Here is a 19,740-nt window from a genome sequence, read left to right as displayed (position 1 = left end):
AAGGTCACCTGAAGCGAAAGGGGTATGGAGGCTGACATATTTATTTCTTTTAAACAATACTCATTGCCTGGCTGTCCTGCTGTTCCTCTGCCTCTAATACTTTTAGCCATAAACCCTGAACAAGTATGCAGCTAATCAGGTGTTTCTGACATCATTTAAAGGGTCACTTAAGGCTAAAAAAAATGATCATTACTCACCTGGGGCTTCCACCAGCCCCCTGCAGCTGTCCCGGGCCCACGCAGTGTCGCTCGGATCCTCCTGTCCCCACCGGCAGCTACTTCCGTTTTCGGCGACAGGCCTGACCGGCCTGGGAACGCGAGTGGTTCTTTGCGTTCCTGGCCGCAATAGCGCCCTCTATACTGCTATACAACCATCTGCGCTAATTGATGTGAACGAAGCCTAAAACTGGACCTAATCTAAATTGGCAGCAAATACAGTATAGAAATGTAATAAAAAAAAAATTGCAATAAGGCATTAAAGTGTACCCAAATTAAAAATACTATTTCAGAAATAACTTCTATTTTCTAAATTATAATAATAAATAGCAGTCTTTTTTTAGCTGCATGATGACAAATATAAAATATTTTACATTTATTGGAGGAACCCCTCCCTTCTTTTCACATTGCTGGGACAGAATCCGGCAGACTGGTGGAGGAGATAAAAAACAAAACACAGGCTGATACTGATGATGTCACAGGGTAGGTGATCTCAGCTTGTGTGAGATTTCACATAGACCACGCCCCTGTGAGGGAGGGTAGCTGATGACAAACACACCCATGATCTAAAACCTCCTACTAAGCTCAGAAGTAATGGCTGCCACCTGTATAACCCTAGTTATGAGAAGAGAAGGGTGAAAAGCATGCACTGAAATGCTCATAGGCTTGAAGGAGTGTTTATTTATCTTTGTATGTGTCAGAATGGTGCAGCTAAATATTTTGTATAAAAAAATGTTTGGTTTGGGTCCGCTTTAAGAAATATTCACTAAAATGCACACATTCTCACACAAACGCACACACACTCATTCACACATACACACACACTGTACACACACACACTATACACACACACACACACACACACACACTGTACACACACACACTGTACACACACACCCTGTACACACACACACTGTACACACACACACACACACACACACCCTGTACACACACACACACACACTATACACATACATACATACACACTATACACACACACACACTATACACACACACACACACACTATACACACACACACACACTGTAAACACACACTGTACACACACACGCACACACACTGTACACACACACACTGTACACACACACACTGTACACACACACTGTATACACACACACTGTATATACACACACACACACACACACACACACAAAAGAAGCAACATACTAATACTGTAATAATTATAATGTTGATTTTTTGTAATTGTCAGTCAAATTATTTTACATGGGGTCAATTGTAGGGAAGCGAGGTTTATCTAGGTTTATTACAGAATAAAACATCAACTATTTACAGTTTTGTTTTTTTAACAAAATGCAGAAAAACAATTTAAAAAAAAATTAACAAAAGAAAAAAAAAATCCAACATTTTTTTTTAATATCTTTATATACAAAAGTGCTCTAAAAAAAATATTCCTTTAAAATAGCAAAAATGCTGCAATTAGGATTCGTTACAGAAAACCAACATATATAGTAAAATAAAGGCACAGTTTTTTTTTTCCTTTTGAAATAATGGTAATAACTAGGCCTGCCGCATGCGTACGTACGAAAAGGGCGTCGGGAAAAAAGGGCGCGTGGTATAAACGATAAATGGAAATATCGTTTATAGAAATTATTGTGTAGAATTTCGTTTATAAATAGTGATTTAAAAATGTATAAATCACTAAATAATGTGTATGAGATCGGCAATTCTTAAAACGTTAATCTTCCCTGTTTGTAAAGTGAAACTTATATTTTCGTTTATTAAAAACCCTCCCTGTACCTATCCCTAACCCCTAGACCCCCTGTTGGTGCCTAAACCTAAGACCCCCCTGTTGGTGCCTAACCCTAAGACCCCCCTGTTGGTGCCTAACCCTAAGACCCCCCTGTAGGTGCCTAACCCTAAGACCCCCCTGTTGGTGCCTAAACCTAAGACCCCCCTGTTAGTGCCTAAACCTAAGACCCCCCTGTAGGTGCCTAAACCTAAGACCCCCCTGTTGGTGCCTAAACCTAAAACCCCCTATGGATAATAATGTTTTACAGACATGAATAAATAAAGAATGTAAAGAAAAAAAATGTAAATTATTTTTTTGGGTGGATAATAATGTGTTAGAAATGTTTTAAAAATAGTGATTTATTATCTTCATAAACGTTATTCGTCACGGGCTCATTTTGTAAACTTAAATCATCACAAACATAGTTATAAATCCTTAAAAATCTCCGGGCGCCGTTATAAATCCTTAAAAATCTCCGGCGCCTTATTTTCCCCGTTCAGCGCCCATTAAACGATATTTATAATGAAAGTGAATGGGGCGCCCTTTTTGTCCACTTGTCTCATGCGCCCAAATCTACTGCTTCCCTGCCGCATGACCTCTGACCTCACAGGTTGGGGCGGGGGGAGTGGATGACCTCTGGCTAAGTGCTTTAGCTGAGACTGCTGACTTTGTAACTTCAGAACCAGGAAGATCGATCAAGCGAAATTCTCCTTTGCCCGTTTTTAATGAACTTAAAACGTTACACCAGAAGCTAAAGATATCTGAGACATCTTTTTCTTTTTTGAGCCTTTGCTGAATAGGTTTGGTTTTGGCCACTTGTAACCGAACTCCGCGAGTGCCTAATTATCCTTCGTAAAAGCATTGCGCAGGGACTGTCCTCCTTCACATAACTTGCTTTTACTGGTTGGCGGTCGCCTTTGGGGGCTGTTTTTTGTACTTGTATTGTTGTATTGTTTTTACTTCCTCGTGTGCTATTCATACTTTTATTTCTCAAAACAAAAACAAAAAAAAAACCAGGCATGGCTACCTTTCTTGCCTTTGGATATGACACAGCTCTGTTTCACCAAATAGGACTGCTTTACTAAATGAGGAAAGTCAAGTGGACTAAAGCAATGCTGTTTTCATCACAATCAGCCAATTAGGTGCAGAAAATATTTTTTAAAATAGTCACCTTGAGGAACAATAGATTCTGTCTGGGAAAATGTCGTTCGGTTTGTAAGCAGTGCCAGAAATATAGAAATTCCTCTAAATAATTCCAGCCAGTTTATTGATCTAAAGTATGACCTGGGGATGATGCAAAATTTTAATTTGGGAACTTCGATTTTTTTTTTCTTGCTTCCTACTGCATTGCCTGTACAAAGCTGGTACAGGCAGTATTGTGAACAATTGCCAGTAAGATAGCAGCTCAGTGAAGCCTCCTCAGGCAGATAAAGTAAGGCAATTCTGCATTGTTAGTATACTGTATAAGGACAAGTACAAACTAGAAATACATTCTCAAGCCCACATAGTAAAGTAATGTGAAGGAGGAGCTGCTTAAAACCAGCAAGAAGACTGCCTTAGAGGGGCACTATGGTGAAAAAATTGTAAAATGTAAAATATGTGCAAACATAGACAAATAAGAAGTACGTTTTCTCCGAGTAAAATGAGCCATAAATTACTTTTCTCCTATGTTGCTGTCACACTTACAGTAGGTAGTAGAAATCTGACAGAAGTGACAGGTTTTGGACTAGTCCATCTCTTCATAGGGGATTCTCAGCAAGGCTTTTACTCTTTATAAAGATATTCCCTAAAAAGGATTTAAACAATGATGCTGGTCAGCCTCGTTGCTCACTACACAGTTTTTTTTGGTATTTGGTCAGAGCACCTGCCATTCACTAAGTGCTTTTGAAAATAAATAAATCCCTGAGGATCCCCCATGACGAGATGGATGTACAAAACCTGTCACTTCTGTCAAAATTCTACTACCTACTGTGAGTGACAACAACATAGGAGAAAAGTAATTTATGGCTCATTTTACTCTGGAACAAACGTACTTCTTATTTGTATACATTTGCACATATTTTAAATTTTACAATTTTCTCGCCATAGTGCCCCTTTAAAGGACCACTTTTTCTGTCCGCATGGCTACTGACTGGGACAAGGGCCCCTTTTCTACTTGGTTTCTTCCACCTTCCAAACCTTTAGACAGTTGTTGCTTTATTGCAGCACCTGACAGGTAGACAGCTGTGTGCAGAGATATGACAGAAATCTTGCCAGGTGGAAAATACCAAGTGTGGCCACAGCATCTGTAGGGGGGATCCGTTTTCACATAGAGGGAAGGTAAAAAATAAGAGGCCTTGGGCCACCTACAGCTGTAGGACTACCTTCCCTACTAGTTAGGCATCTGAAGATCCCACCACTGGAGTCCACAACCTCTCTAAAAAGCCAGCAAATAGCTCAGCTTAAAGGATACCCGAAGTGACATGTGACATGAGATAGATGTGTATGTACAGTGCCAAGCACACAAAATAACTAGGCTGTGTTCCTTTTTTTCTTTCTCTCCCTGAAAGAGTTAAATATCAGGTATGTAAGTGGCTGACTCAGTCCTGACTCAGACAGGAAGTGACTACAGTGTGACCCTCACTGATAAGAAATTCCCTTTTTTATCTCTTCCTTGCACTCAGAAGCCATTTTCTGCTAGGAAAGTAGTTTATAGTTGGAATTTCTTATCAGTGAGGGTCACACTGTAGTCACTTCCTGTCTGTGTCAGGACTGAGTCAGCCACTTGCATACCTGATATTTAACTCCTTTCAGGCAGAGAAAGAAAAAAAGGAACACAGCATAGGTATTTGTGTGCTAGGCACTGTACATACCCATGTCTATGTCACATGTTACTTCGGGTATCCTTTAATAGACTCTACTTGTAGCTGTAAGGAATATTTCGGAGTGCACAGAACCTTAAAAAAACACTTTCCAATCTTGGTTCTGGAGTGCTAAATTTACAGTGCAAATTATTACTTTCATCTTAACAAGGCAATAACCACTCCTGTGAACAAGTAAAAAGGCCTCACAAATAACCTTCATTGGTACTAGAGCCAGAGGTCAGTTAGTAAAAGTTACAAAAGGCTTAATACCAGAGAGAGAAGTCATCAGTTTCATTATGCACAGGAATGAAAATACACAGTACTAATATATGGCTTAAGTTCTAGATTCCATAGACCTGTTAGTGTTCAGTCATGATATTTTAAATGGCAATTAGTTATTATCCACAGTGTTTTGGTATTGCCCACCATTCTTAACGGATGGCAGCAGAACAGAAGAAGGCGGTAGAGCGGGTTGGGTTGAGGTATAAAAGAGAAGAGACGAAGAAAGGTAGCGTAATGAATACATAACACAATAGGACACAGCAGATTAGTGTAGAGTAGGGCAGCGCAGAGTACGGTATGGTAGTGCAGAACAGGTTAGATTACATTAGGCCACAGCAGAGTAGATTAGGACATAACACAGGTTAGAAAAGTGTAGAACACCACAGTATAGAGTAGGGCAGAATAGGTAGGGTAGAATAAAGCAAAGCTGAATTGAGTAAGACAGAACATGTTAGAGTTTTACACAGCACTATAGAGTAGGGCAGAACATGTTAGAACAGAACAGAGTAAAGCACAGCAGAATGGGTTAGGTTTGAGTAGAGCACAGCAGAATAGAGTAGAGCAGAATAGGATAAGTCAGAGTATGGCAAAGTAGAGTAGAGTAGGCCATGGCGAAGTAGTGTAGATTTGGGCAGTACAGTAGGGGACAGGAAACTAGTGTAGGGTAGGACAAGCCAGAACAGAATAGGGTGGAATACAGCCCAACAGAGTGAAGAAGGGCACAGCAGTGCAGGGCAGAAACGGTAGGACAGAATACAGCAGAATAGGCACAGCAGGGTAGGACATAGTAAAGCACAAAGCTAAAAGAAGGATTATCAGGCTTATTTACAAAGAGCAACAAATGGTTACAGCCAATGACAAAAAATCAGAAATTTGCGTTTAGCAGTCTAAAGGAGACTGGTGATAGATGGTTTCTGACGGGTAATATCGAGATTGACTCCCTATTTATTCATAGTGATCTGATGAACTGAAAGTCACACTAGTCTAAAAAGGAGGCTGAATAGCTATTGTGAGAATTGGAGCAAAATAAAAACGCTGTTGCCAGCAATATTAAATTAGTTTCCACTTTTTTTTGTTAAAGGAGGTAAAATGGAGCATTGCTAAAAATGTTGACTTTAGCAACCATGCGGGATTTAATCTTAAAAAATGCCATAAGGAATTTAACTGGTTGCTGTGGGCAACAGCTTTAGTTTTGTGAACTGATATGAAGCACCTGATTGGTTGGCTGCTACAGGCAACAGTTTCAGCTGTGCCCATTTACTCTTGCGTCAGTGGTCTGCGTCTGTGTAATGGTGTGTATGTGGTATATGCTAACTGACCAGAAGCTCGCCATCCATTAATAACATTTTCCTGAAAAGTCTCTAGACTGCTTCATTTTTTTTTCACCCAATGACCTTGCCAGAAAAGGGGAGTTTGCAACGGGACGTTTGGGGGCGGGTCTAAATACTGCTCATGCCATGCAATATAAAATTCCTTTATACAGTCAACTGAAAACCTTCCCTGCACAAATATCTCTAATATCCCAAATTAAGTCTAATGACATTTCTATGAGTGCTACATGCCGACATTCCTCATTCTACTGCAAAGTACATAGCTGCCTGAAAATAGGCCACACCTCCAATTTACCCTACAGGCACCCATACCTCACCAAACCACTCCTACTTTCTATGAAAGCATTACCCATGGGCTTCCAGACATTATGGTTCCCCAAATGTAGTCCTTTGAGATTTAGAATAGACGCCATGTTTAAATGGCTTCCTGGGAATATTAAACACACCGACCACAAAACCAATCAATGTTTTCTTTTTTTTTTAACCAAGCAAACATCAGATTGGTTACTGTGGACAAGGCCTCCATTTTGTCTCCCTCACATTTCACACATTATGGCCTCTATCCACCTTTCATATACTGTATCTGATTTAAAGAGGAACTCCAGTGAAAATAATGTAATAAAAAAAGTGCTTCGTTTTTACAATAATTTTGTATAAATGATTTAGTCAGTGTTTGCCCATTGTAAAATCTTTTAAATCCCTGATTTACATTCTGACATTTATTACATGGTGACATTTTTACTGCTGGCAGGTGATGTAGCTGCTGCATGCTTTTTTGGCAGTTGGAAACAGCTATTTCCCACAAAGCAAAAAGGTTCACAGACAGGAAACTGCCAGGAGTACCACCATCCTCAGAGTTCCTTGTGGGAGGGGTTTTACCACAATATCAGCCATACAGCGCCCCCTGATGGTCTGTTTGTGAAAAGGAATAGATTTCTCATGTAAAAGGGGGTATCAGCTACTGATTGGGATAAAGTTCAATTCTTGGTCGGAGTTTCTCTTTAAAGGGCTACACAGTGATAGGCAGGGAAAGGTTACTCACTAGTATCTGGTCAGTTGTCAGTTGATGGTATGCCTGTAAGTTTTATCCCTGAGTGTGTCACAGACGAGGTAATTTAAATGTCTTTTTTTAAGACCAAGGTTGAAATTTGTAGACATGGCTGCACAGGCGTCAATTAGCACGTAGCAAAAATTCACTAAGCCGACAAGTTATACCGGTTTGTTCCTAGCGTGTTTCTAGATCTACAGTATATAGGCGGAGGTAGTATATTAAGACAGCTGAAGCTGATGACACACTGAACATACAGCAAAAAGGTGCCTCAAAGTTTAGGACTCAAAATATGGAGTTATTTGCTTATGTTCTGTGCTTCAAAGGGTTGTCCCGTGTTTGTGTACTGTTCTACAGGTGAAACCAAGTTGCTATATGTAAATCACTTTTTTCCAGTGCCAGCTGTTTTCTTAAATAATATCCCACCTACGTGAACTCAAACGATTTCAAGACTTTTTTAGGTGACTGAAGACATGCTGTAACATACATCTTATCCTAGCAGACTTTTTTTGAGTGTATAACCTGCTGTTATTTTAGTAAGAACTGCTTATGTCCTGGAGGTAGCTTTACCTGCGACTGACACTAGTCTGACCTCCGAAATGGCTATTATGTTAACATTTACTTTGAAACAAAAAAACTTTATTATACTTGACAGCAAAATCATTTGAGTGAAGTGGTTTAGACCCTTGAGAAAGGAATCCCACCCTATGGTACTCAAATACACATGTATACACCAACTAAACCCAAAGTGGTTACATTTTCAAAGCTCACGTGTTGTTAAGAGAGTAAACCTGCAACTGCACACCTATCCATGCAGATGCACGACCCCTTCCTGCACCAGCAGGCTTCCTGTTCAGAAAATGAGGTCTAGAAATCCTACCACCTGTGAAATACAAGTCTGCAGCAGAGTGTGCCAACATAGTGCCTGACCTAAGCTCACGTTCATCTCTTCTGCATACAACTGAATATGGATGAGCTGGACAGCGGACTGTGCAGCTAAAGAAACAAATGTGCAAACTATTTCCACACCTTGTGGCTCCCTCTCTCACTTTACTTTGCTATCATTTTCTTTTGCATGTTTTCTTCTGTAGTACTGAGAAATATAGACTGGTCTCTGAGTTCCTTCCTGCTTTGGGAGTTGCATCGCCACTCTAGATTGATTCACCCACTAGCTAAAACCTAAAGAGGGCAGGACTTCAGCCACGATTTAGTGGCAAGCACAAGTGACTACTGAAAAAGGTATTTTGTCCACCACTTTGCTACTGTTTTGTTTATATTGATTTATCAGCCTGCTTGTTAGAATTTGTCTTGTTCAATTTGGGTTTAGTAGGGCTTATGCGTTATTCCACCTTTTTAATTTCACCTTTAACTCATGAGAAAAATATCGCATCTTGTGGCCCTTGTCTCTTCCATTCCAATTCATGGAGAGATCATTCATATGATCTAATATTCTCCCCCTTTCTCCAGCTCAGGAGAACCTTAGTATAGTAGGTAGGCTAGCCTACACTGATCTTTGACTTCAGTTCATCTGTTGTTGTTTTTTAACATTAGTTTTCATGCAGAGCAAATCATCATGGTTTGATAATTTTGTCATCAGTCTGAGTTCAGGTTGGCCTCAGGTCGACCCCAACTTCCCACAGCTGGGACTGATATCAACATAAACTTAACCTGACGCAAAGGTCTGTGTTCACTTGCCCTAAAATAGCCTTCATGTTACACAGCAATGCCAGTCGTATATGCTGGGAGCCCTACATTTTATATATTTTGCTGTTAAAGTGGATCCGAGATAAACTTTTACTCATTGCATAATTGTGTTCCTTACACATAGTTTATAGGGCATTCCTCAAGCCAAATACTTATTTTTTTGGTTTTAATACTCTAATTCCCAATAAAATAAACAAGCCTCGCCCACAGCTCATAGTGCCTTGGCACTCCATGTAGCAAGGGCTTATGGGAGCTCAGTCTGGGCAGGAGGAGGTTACTAGCCAGAGATTCCAGAGGCAGAGGGGAGGAGGGAGCTGAGGGCTGGAGATGCAGTTGCAGCTTGCCTGTGTGTAATGTGACAAACAAAACATGGCTGCTTTCATTGCATCGCAGGAATAAATAATCATAAACTGTTGAAGCTGTTTGCAACTAGATATGCTGTGTAAACTATCTAAACTTTAGATAAGATATATAGACAAGTTACTTGTCATAGTTAGTTTTTCATCTCGGATCCACTTTAAGTGCACAGGCACAACAGAGCTGCACTACAACCTTATAGTCTTAGTACAAAAGGCAGATTTTAGAGAAATATTGTAGTATTAGATGATCACGTTCGTTCATCTCCAATCCTGATTTCCAGGATCCTAACTTATCGCACTGTATCGATATATAAACCTGTTGGTGTGCCGACATGGTAATCAGAAGAACGGTTTATAGTACAGTCACCCTGCTCAGCTTGCATTGGTACGTATTAGCGGTGATAGGAATGCAGTGATTGTACGACTGGTGAGATGTGACACAAGACAGATGAGTGGAAGCATCATCAAATATTAACCTGAAGATCTATGCAAAGGTTTCATTCCAGCTTCAGTTACAGTACAGGCTGCGTTATTGGTCAACGCAATTCTGATAGACGTGATGTTATACGGCAGAGCAGTGAAATATCCAACAGCATTATCTGGCTTGTCCGATTAAAGTTTACCGTTCACTTCCTAGCAAATAATAAGTTAAACCCACATTTGTCACACAAGAGTTTTGTGTAAAGTGTTACCCCAACTTGCAATACAAGTGGCACTCCGTTACTCTTCACTGCATTTAGCAAGTATGCTGGCTCTATATAATTCTATAATAAGAAGAAGTGTTGGTGTTTGAATTCAGAATATCGAATTCGGAACACCCGAATGCTCTTTAACTGCACATTTCAGTACCGAACAAGCGGGCAGGGTCAGGTTGAAGAGGAGCCCAGGGTGAATAAAACTTTGTTAAAAGCAAAATAAAACTAGAAAAAAAGGAGGTGGCTTACCTCTCCAATGACACTAGCAAAAAGTAGTGTATGCTTTTTAATGAATATTAGCACAGGCAACGCGTTTCGTGGGTGCAAGCCCACTTCCTCAGGCCAGTAAAAGTGCAAATTGTATGAAGCCAAAAGACATGGAGCGCCTCATGTGCTTCATGTGGTTTATTGCCCCTCAATTCAGTGAGTATAATTGCTCTCAGCATATTTCTTCAAATATTGGTGACATATTGCGCTACTGGGCTCCCATTATCTCTGTTTTTGTTTTTTTTGCAAGGTGTATAATCACCTCACCCCTTCCCTCCTCCCCCTTCAATAGGGTCAGAAGGAGTTCACTACTTGCACCTCACAGCATTTCATACTTCCTCCTTCCGGCTTTGGAACGAAGAAGCATCGCAGGGATGTGAAGCGCAAGTAATTTAGCTCCTCCTCACCTTGTCCACTTGTTTGGTACTAAAAATGGTGCTGAAATGTGCTGTTAGTAACACTAATAATAATAAATGCGCCTAGGGACACTGAGATACTGGAAATGTTCCTTCCTGATATGTGAAGACCTCTGTGTAAGCCAATAGAACAGCAGAGGGTAGCCCTGAGCACTGTACTAATCGCTACACTGTTACTAATCATTTTCAGCAAGTTAATTCGTTTGTTTTGGGGTTTTTTTTTCACTTGTATGGGAAAGTAACAGCCACTGCTGACTTCAATGGATAGGTCATTTATAAAAGCAGTAAATTACAAAGCAATCTGAGTAGCGTTGAGATAATGATCATTTTTTAACGAAAACTGGAGTTACCCTCTAAGCTAGCGGGACTTCCCAAGTCAACAGGATGGGCCTGATTCACTAAGACGCCTCCAGTGAGATATCATGAATACCCCAGCAAACTGAGACAGGGCAGTCTTCAAAAAGTTAAAAAATTGTGTGCTGTTAAAGTGGCAACCCTCACTATGATTTCATAGCACTGAACTGGGGGTGGCAAAGCTGAACCAATTCATAGTAGATCACTTTTATTTAATCCAGTCTGAGTTTGTTTATGACTCATAATATCCCCACTAGAAATGCCTTAGTGTATCAGGACCACTCAGTGGTTGCCTAGATACTAGAGTGTGTTGATTACCATGGATGAAGACCTTTGTTGTCCATCCTTGGTTGTCAGGGCATCCCAATAACTAAACGTCCCATGTATTGACCTGGTGACAGCGGCGAGACAAAAATCTATTGTTGCAGATCTGCATTTAGCTCAGTCAGGAAGTGAAGGATGTACGTTATACTTGCTGATTGGAGATTCCATTGCCACAAAAATTTTCTGATTTTGTTGGCTGCTCTGGAAAAATGATTGTGAAAATAATGAACTTAGGAAAGCACCAGGTCTTACAGTGCACTATGATACTGCTTATCATTCATATATGAAGGCGGGAAGACATGATGCATCCCTTGTACATTACTACCCTATACCATTAGCACAGCTCTTGGTGGCAATAGAGTGACTCTCCTTTAGGGATGCTCATTCAGATTCCACGGAAATGCAATTTCCAAAATCCCGATCGGAAACTGCATTTCCACATTGGAATGCGGAAATCGGTATTGCAAATGCATTAGGCGGATTTCCGCCGGAAATCGCGGAAATTCTACCCGACTTTAACATCAATTTTCTCAAAAACTATAGGGTCTTTTTGAACACTTTTTTTTTTGCATCTTGTTCACAAGATTCGGTTTAATAAACCCTGAAAATGTGGTGTTTCTAGGACTTACGGGGGCTTTGCTATTAACCGCTAAAGTCGGCGGATTTTTACTGTAATGTAAAATGCAGAAAATCTGCATCTGCCTATTTTCTGCATTTTACATTACAGTAAAAATCCACCGACTTTAGCGGTTAATAGCAAAGCCCCCGTAAGTCCTAGAAACACCAAATTTTTAGGGTTTATTAAACAGAATCTTCTGAACAAGATGCAAAAAAAGTTTTCAAAAAGACCTTACAGTTTTTGAGAAAATCGATGTTAAAGTCGGGCGGAATTTCCGTGATTTCCGGTGGAAATTCCACATTGGAATGCGGAAATTGGTAGCGGAAGGCGGAATCTGTAATTGGCAATGGCGGAATGCGGATTCACCGCGGAATCGGAAATTGGCATTCCGACCATCCCTACTCTCCTTGGCAAATAAGGAACGTCCGTAGCCATTCTATACATTGCCTACCACTTTCACCACAATGTCACAGCTGGTTCAAAACCCTGCACTACCTTGACATTCATAGAGTCAAGGATAGAAACTGTACTAATTCAGCTTGCTGTAGGTACAAATGATGGCTTCTTCAGTTCAACAAGCTTAGCTGTAGAAAACTGCAAACAATATGCCGAACAAGTATACATATTTCAAACGCCTGTACAGGCCTAACTGAACAATGCTGATTATTTCACTGCCTTGAAGTACAATAAATGATCTAAAAAAAAGATAAATGCATTCTGTAACATCTGATGAGAGTGTGATGCACGTGACACAACTTTGGTTTGTGTAGATTTGTCTACGCCGATTATAATTGACATCATATAGAAGTGTAAGACGGCCTGTAAAATGGTAAGCCATGTTTTTACCATGTAAAACAACTATGACACAATGGGCTTGATGCGCAAAGACAGCGTTAATATTGCCGCGCAGAGACGGCGCACAGCATTACCACCATTACTCCCGGCAGTGTGTACTACGAGTTACGCCGATAGCAGGACCTGTGGTACTCAAGTAGTGTTGCTACAGTAACGGGTGTTACTAATGAGCGTTACCGATAGTATTGCCATTACGGTAGCAACGGTCATGCTACTAGAGTACCACGGGTCGTGCTAATACACGCTGCCAGTAGCTGTGTGCGCTTTCTGGGCACAACAATATCACTGCAGTTTTGTGCATCAAACCTAATGAAGACTGTACCCACTGTTTACACCTAGGCCTGGTGCCGTTAAGAGAAGATGTGAAAAAAAAGGGGCATTATTGTTTGGGAGTAGCTCTCAGAGGGTAGACTGCAGATAAATAATGGAACAAACAGATATTGCTGACCAGTAGGGTAACATTGTTATTATCCCATCAAGTACACGGCTCACTTTTACCATACATTATTAACCACCCTCAAATTGGACACATTCTTGGTTAGCATATCTGAAATTTCCAAGTCAAAGTATTATGCAGTTGCCTAGATGCAGAGCCTTTACAATCAATAATGTCTATTGAAGCTGGACCTAACCTCTTAACCTCTTTAATGCTAGATTCTCATTGGCTGCTAGTATACAACTACTTGATTTGAGAGATAAGTCTGTACATGTAGACAGTGGGTACATAAAATAATGCTTCTGGGTTGTAGAGCAGTATTGCCTAAATGCATCATAGGTACTCTCTTGAATTCCAACACAGTCTTTATCTAGCATAAAGTGCCGTCTTTCTAAGTGCGACTATGAAAAACAAAACCCTTCAGAATATGGTGTTTCTAGTGCCACAGCACCCTGCACCAGCATCAAGTCCAAACATTATTCTTGAGAATGTCCTAGAGGATTGCAGCCATTCAGGGTGTTTTCTTTTTCTGACCAGTGGGAGGGGGCGCGGATCACCAATCAAGGCCTATAAAACAAACAGGAAACTTAGAAGATTAAAAAGACTGAAGAAAGAGGAAGGTGGGTGCGCCTTTTAAATTCTCAAAATGATGCCTGATCATCCGCAGTTTGCGACTCCTTCTCTCATAGTCTTTAGGTCCGTCACAGTGAGAAACCTGGAGATGCAGGACATGAGAGGTCCACAGGGAGGATTACACACCACAATACTGAAAATAATGCTTCAGTGCTGACGGATTGTCCGTTAATACTGGATATTAAGGGAGGTTGGGGGATTTGGGGGGGGGGGGGCAAGGGGCAAACTTTCCTTCACATCTCGTGCGGGATGCTCCATTGAGTAGTATCAACATGAAACATCTTCCTTCAGTCCCAATATAAGCCTCTATTACACTGGCGAGGTAGCGGTGGAGTCGCTGCACAGGCTCTGGGCTATGTCCTCCCTCTGGATTTTGAGGAGAGCTGAGTACAGGGCATCAGTGGTGGCACTGTCCTTGCTGGACCAATCGGTAAGCAATGCTCGCACTGGGAACTCCTCCTTGGTGAAATTGTCTATGAACTCATCTTGGTAGCCAAGTACTCCAGCCAAGTTCTTCCATGTCTGTTCCAAAGAGCTGCTCAGTAGCTTCTCTACCTCTTCTTGTCTGCATGGGGGAAGGCTGGTATACAGATGAAGGTCATTTTTACCTAATAAGAAGAACATGAAATGGTTACATATACAAATATTGCATTATCTTAATAAACATCATCTATAGTTATTGTGTGCTGAACGATTATTAAAAAAAAATACCCCACAGATTTTGAATATTTTGAACAGATTGTAAAAGTAATCTTATACTACATGTAAGTGATAAAATAGTCCACTCATTGGCTAATAAAAACTGAAAGTGTGTATGCACCTTTAAGCCTCGTACACATGCTAGATCATACATGTCAAACTCCGACCGATGGGCCAGATCTGGCCCACAGAGCCATCAAAATTGCCCCCCAAATCATTTCCCCACTTTGCATTATATTTGGCCCACTCTAGACCACCAAGGAAGCTGTATTGATGAGGGAGGGGGCCACTAGACTCCAGGGAACTTCAGAGGAATGGGAGGACCATTGGACACCAGGGAAGTGTATAAGGAAGGGAGGGGGCACTAGACAACAGGGAACTGCGTATTGGAGAAAAGGGGGCCATTGGACACCAGGGATTTTTATAAGTGAGGTAGGTGGCAAATAGACATTGAGGATGGCCCGGGACTTAGCACCAGTGTTTAATTTTTGGGCCACTTTGTATTTGAGTTTGACACCCCTGTGCTTGATGAAACTCGGTGATGACATCTGCCTCTGCTGAGAATCTAGCAGCAGCAGCACAGTGGCACGCAATGCCACCTACCGAAGGCCAAGAGCATTGTCCTCCCCACTCAGCCCGGCTGCCGCGTGACGTCACTTACACGCCACTCTGTTACCGTATTTGCTGCCATATAAGACACACTTTTTCTCCCCAAAAAAATGTTGAGGAAAAGTCACTGCCTCTTATACAGCAAAGGCAGGGAATCCCCGATTTACGAACACCCGCCGATACAAACCGCCGACCCACTGCCATGGGGATTCCCTGCCTGTGTGTGCAGTGTGCCCGCTAACCCCAGTGTGCCTCTTCTCCCTCCCACTTGTGTCTCCAGGCCCCCCGTGTGTGCAGTGACAGCCGGCTTACCTCATCCGCCATGACTGCATGGATTGCAGACATTAAGGGGAGGGAGGAGAGTCAAGCGGGGGGAGCCAGGCACACTGCAGACACGTGGGGGGGGGAGAGACGGGAAGAGACACGGGGAAACAGGAGGAGGCATGCAGGAGAAAGGAGGACACAGGAGGGGGCATGTGGGAGACAGGAGGGAGCATGTGGGAGACAGGAGGACACGGGGGAGACAGGAGGGGGCATGTGGGAGACAGGAGGACACGGGGGAGACAGGAGGGGGCATGTGGGAGACAGGAGGACATGGGGGAGACAGGAGGGGGCATGTGGGAGACAGGAGGACACATGGGGAAGACAGGAGGAGGCATGTGGGAGACAGGAGAGGGTATGTGGGAGACAGGAGGGGACATGGGGGAGACAGGAGGGGGCATGTGGGAGACAGGAGGGGGCATGTGGGAGACAGGAGGACATGGGGGAGACAGGAGGGGGCATGTGGGAGACAGGAGGACACGGGGTAGACAGGAGGGGGCATGTGGGAGACAGGAGGACACATGGGGAAGACAGGAGGAGGCATAAGGGAGACAGGAAGACAAATGGGGGGTCCAGGAGGACACATGAGGAGCCATGGGGACATAGGAGAACACATGGGGACACAGGATGACACATGGATACAGGAGGACACATGGGGGAGACATGGGGACATAGAACAACACACGGGGACACAGGACACCATTTTGGGGGAAGACATGCACAAGAAGCTCTTGAAATATGGACGCACCAGGTTTAGTTTATTTTTCCCTGGCTTTTGCCCTCTAATCCTAGGTGCGTCTTATATTCCGGAGTGTCTTATATGGCGGAAAACACGGGTATCTCTTGACCTTTGTATTAACCAATGTGCATGAAGTGGCTGTGCACATCTCAGGAATCACAGCAATTTTAACATTTCTTTAGGACAGGTGGGCCAGATTGATAAATACACGGCATTCCAGATTAGCCGTATTGGCCCTCACTTTTTCGCCTAAGTTTGCTCCTAGGAGGTATTTTCATGTTTATCGATACAATGACTCTCAAGCCATGGACGAGCAAAAACACTCAGAAAACACTCAGATTAATTTTGACAGTAGTTTTTAACCCATTCAGGTTCCGTGGTTTTCACGTGAGAAATGTTCACCTCCCATTCATTAGCCTATAACTTTATCACTACTTATCACAATGAACTGATCTATATCTTGTTTTTTCCGCCACCAATTAGGCTTTCTTTGGGGGGTACATTTTGCTAAGAGCCACTTTGCTGTAAACGCATTTTAACAGGAAGAATAAGAAAAAAATGGAAAAATTCATTATTTCTCAGTTTTCAGCCATTATAGTTTTAAAATAATACATGCCTCCATAATTAAAACTCACGTATTGTATTTGCCCATATGTCCCGGTTATTACACCGTTAAAATTATGTCCCTATCACAATGTATGGCGACAATATTTTATTTGGAAATAAAGGTGCATTTTTTCCATTTTGCATCTATCACTATTTACAAGTTTAAAATAAAAAAAATATAGAAATATTTCATCTTTACATTGATATTTAAAAAGTTTAGACCCTTAGGTAAATATTTACATGTTTTTTTTTTTTCATTGTAATGTTTTTTTGTTTTTTTTTTATAGTAAACATTTTATTTGGGTAGTTTTGGGAGGGTGGGGGGTAAACAATAGATTTATAATGTAAATGTGTGTTCATTTTAATTTATTTTTATTTTCAGTTGTAGTATTACTTTTTGGCCACAAGATGGCGGCCATGAGTTTGTTTACATGACGTCACTCTAAGCGTAACACACGCTTAGAGTGGCGCATCGGGGAGGGAACAGCCAGAAAAGGCGCAGCTTCCGAGAGAAGCTGTCGCTTTTTCAGCGGGGGAGAGGAATCAGTGATCGGCCACCATAGCCCGATACATTGATTCCCTGGCAACCGAATCCGCGGCCGGGAGTGCGCGTGCACGCGCGCGATCGGCCGCGGGGGCGTGCGGTAGCGCGCATGGTTCCTGGACGTAGTTTCTACGTCCAGGAACCAAAATAGGTTAAACTACTTTTTGGTATTTTTTCAATTGTAAAATACTGAAAAGTTATTATAAAGAAAAAGTTCTCTCCCAAGAGAAAACCTAGGCGAAAAAGTGGAATGAATAAGGGTCTTGTCAGAAGATGACAGAAGACACGTGGCTCTTGTTAGGAGCTACAAACTAATATTTACTTGGTAGAGTTTATGTTGAAGCCTCTGGTGATGTGCCTACACTGTCACAGAGTCTAAATAAATGTTTGATGCTAAATATTTAAATACTAAACGTCCAACCTTAAAGCAAACCTGAAGTGACCTGAAAAAAAGACCTTGATACGCACCAGAGGGAAGGATTTAGATCCCATAGAGCCTTCCTGGACCTCTCTTCATCTCCTCGTTCCCCTACTGTCCCCCATTCAAAGTTGGGCCTTTGGGACTCCTCGGGGGGCTTTGGAAGCACCAGCATCCTGAAGTGCTGGGTAAGGATCTGCTCGTCTTCGGAAGTACTTGGGGACACAAGTACTTCTGAAGGCTGCCCCTAAGGAGGTCCAAAGACGTATTCGACCTGCGGGTCAAATCATTTTGCTGTCAGAGCTGGAACTAGGACACAGAGAGAAGATCGGAGGGCTCTACGCGAGCCTTCACTTTTTTTAGGTGAGTATCTAAGTCTTTTTTCCCCCCAGCTTAAAAAGAAACCGTGACCAAGAATTGAACTTCATCCCAATCAGTAGCTGATGCTCCCTTTCCCATGAGAAATCTATTCCTTTTCTCAAACTGATCATCAGGGGGCGCTGTATGGTTGATATTGTGGTGAAACCCCTCCCACAGGAAACTATGAGGACCATAGTCCTGGCAGTTTCCTGTCTGTGAACCTCATTGCATTGTGGGAAATAGCTGTTTACAGCTGTTTCCAACTACCAAAAAAGCAAGCAGCATCTCTGTCCAGTGACATCACCTGCCAGCAGTAAAAATGTCACCATGTGATAAATGTCAGAATGTAAATCAGGGAGAAGAACGTTTTTACATGGGCAAACACTGACTAACTTATTTATACGTAATTGTAAAAATTAAGCACTTTTTTATTACATTATTTTCACTGGTGTAGTGGTGTTCCTTTTTAAAGGTTGCTTTAAAAGACAGAAAAAAATGAAACCCTTAGCAATTTACCTCAATAATTGTAATACTTTATTGTGCAATAGATTTTATATTTATTTTTTTGTAGTGTATAAGTTTACTTTAAAAAGTTTGTTTTATGTACAGCAAAGTCCCCGTTATCTGGAACTCAGGCAACTGGAAGTCTCAACTATCTAGCATGCCTAAGAAGGATAAAGGGGCTGAGCTTTTTTGGGGGGGATTGTGCGGTCTCTATGCAGGTAAAGGGCATCGTATAAGAGAAGGTGGTAATATCCCGCGATATTTTATTTCCCTTTAAATAAAACGTTGATATTTCTCTGACACCTAAAAAGCGAGATAGCACCGTGATCCCAGCACTGTTTAAACACTGTTTTAAAAGGCAGTTGCAGTGATGTGTGTGCTTCATGGCTTCACTTGGAGCATAACTTAAAGAGGAACTCCAGTGAAAATAATGTAGTAAAAAAAGTGCTTTACTTTTTACCATAATTATGTATAAATGATTTAGTCAGTGTTTGCTCATTGTAAAATCTTTCCTCTCCCCGATTTACATTCTGACATTTATTACATGGTGACATTGTTACTGTGGGCAGGTTATGTAGCTGCTCCTAGCTGTTTTTGCTGTTAGAGACAGCTGTAAACAGCTCATTCCTGTCTGTGAACATTGTTACATTGTGGCAGTTTGTCCAGAGTACCGCGGTACTCAGAGCTTCTTGTGGGAGGGGTTTCAGCACAAAATCAGTCATACAGCACCCCCTGATGGTCTGTTTGTGAAAAGCATTATATTTCTCATGTAAAAGGGGGTATCAGCTA

At 41.8% G+C, this 19,740-nt stretch overlaps 1 protein-coding gene across 1 annotated transcript in view; it reads right to left on the bottom strand.

Annotated features, from left to right (window-relative positions):
- Positions 1-12,496: 12,496 nt before the first annotated feature.
- Positions 12,497-19,740, bottom strand: part of NGFR (nerve growth factor receptor) — a 150,406-nt gene continuing 143,162 nt past the window's right edge. The window contains exon 6 of the mRNA XM_068263390.1: positions 12,497-14,759. Coding sequence (XP_068119491.1) covers positions 14,461-14,759 — 299 coding nt within the window. The 3' untranslated portion in view covers positions 12,497-14,460. The remainder of the gene's footprint in view (positions 14,760-19,740) is intronic.

Source organism: Hyperolius riggenbachi, chromosome 12 (assembly GCF_040937935.1).
Source record: "Hyperolius riggenbachi isolate aHypRig1 chromosome 12, aHypRig1.pri, whole genome shotgun sequence".
NCBI classification, from domain to species: Eukaryota; Metazoa; Chordata; class Amphibia; order Anura; family Hyperoliidae; genus Hyperolius; species Hyperolius riggenbachi.
This window is presented reverse-complemented; position numbering and strand designations above follow the sequence as displayed.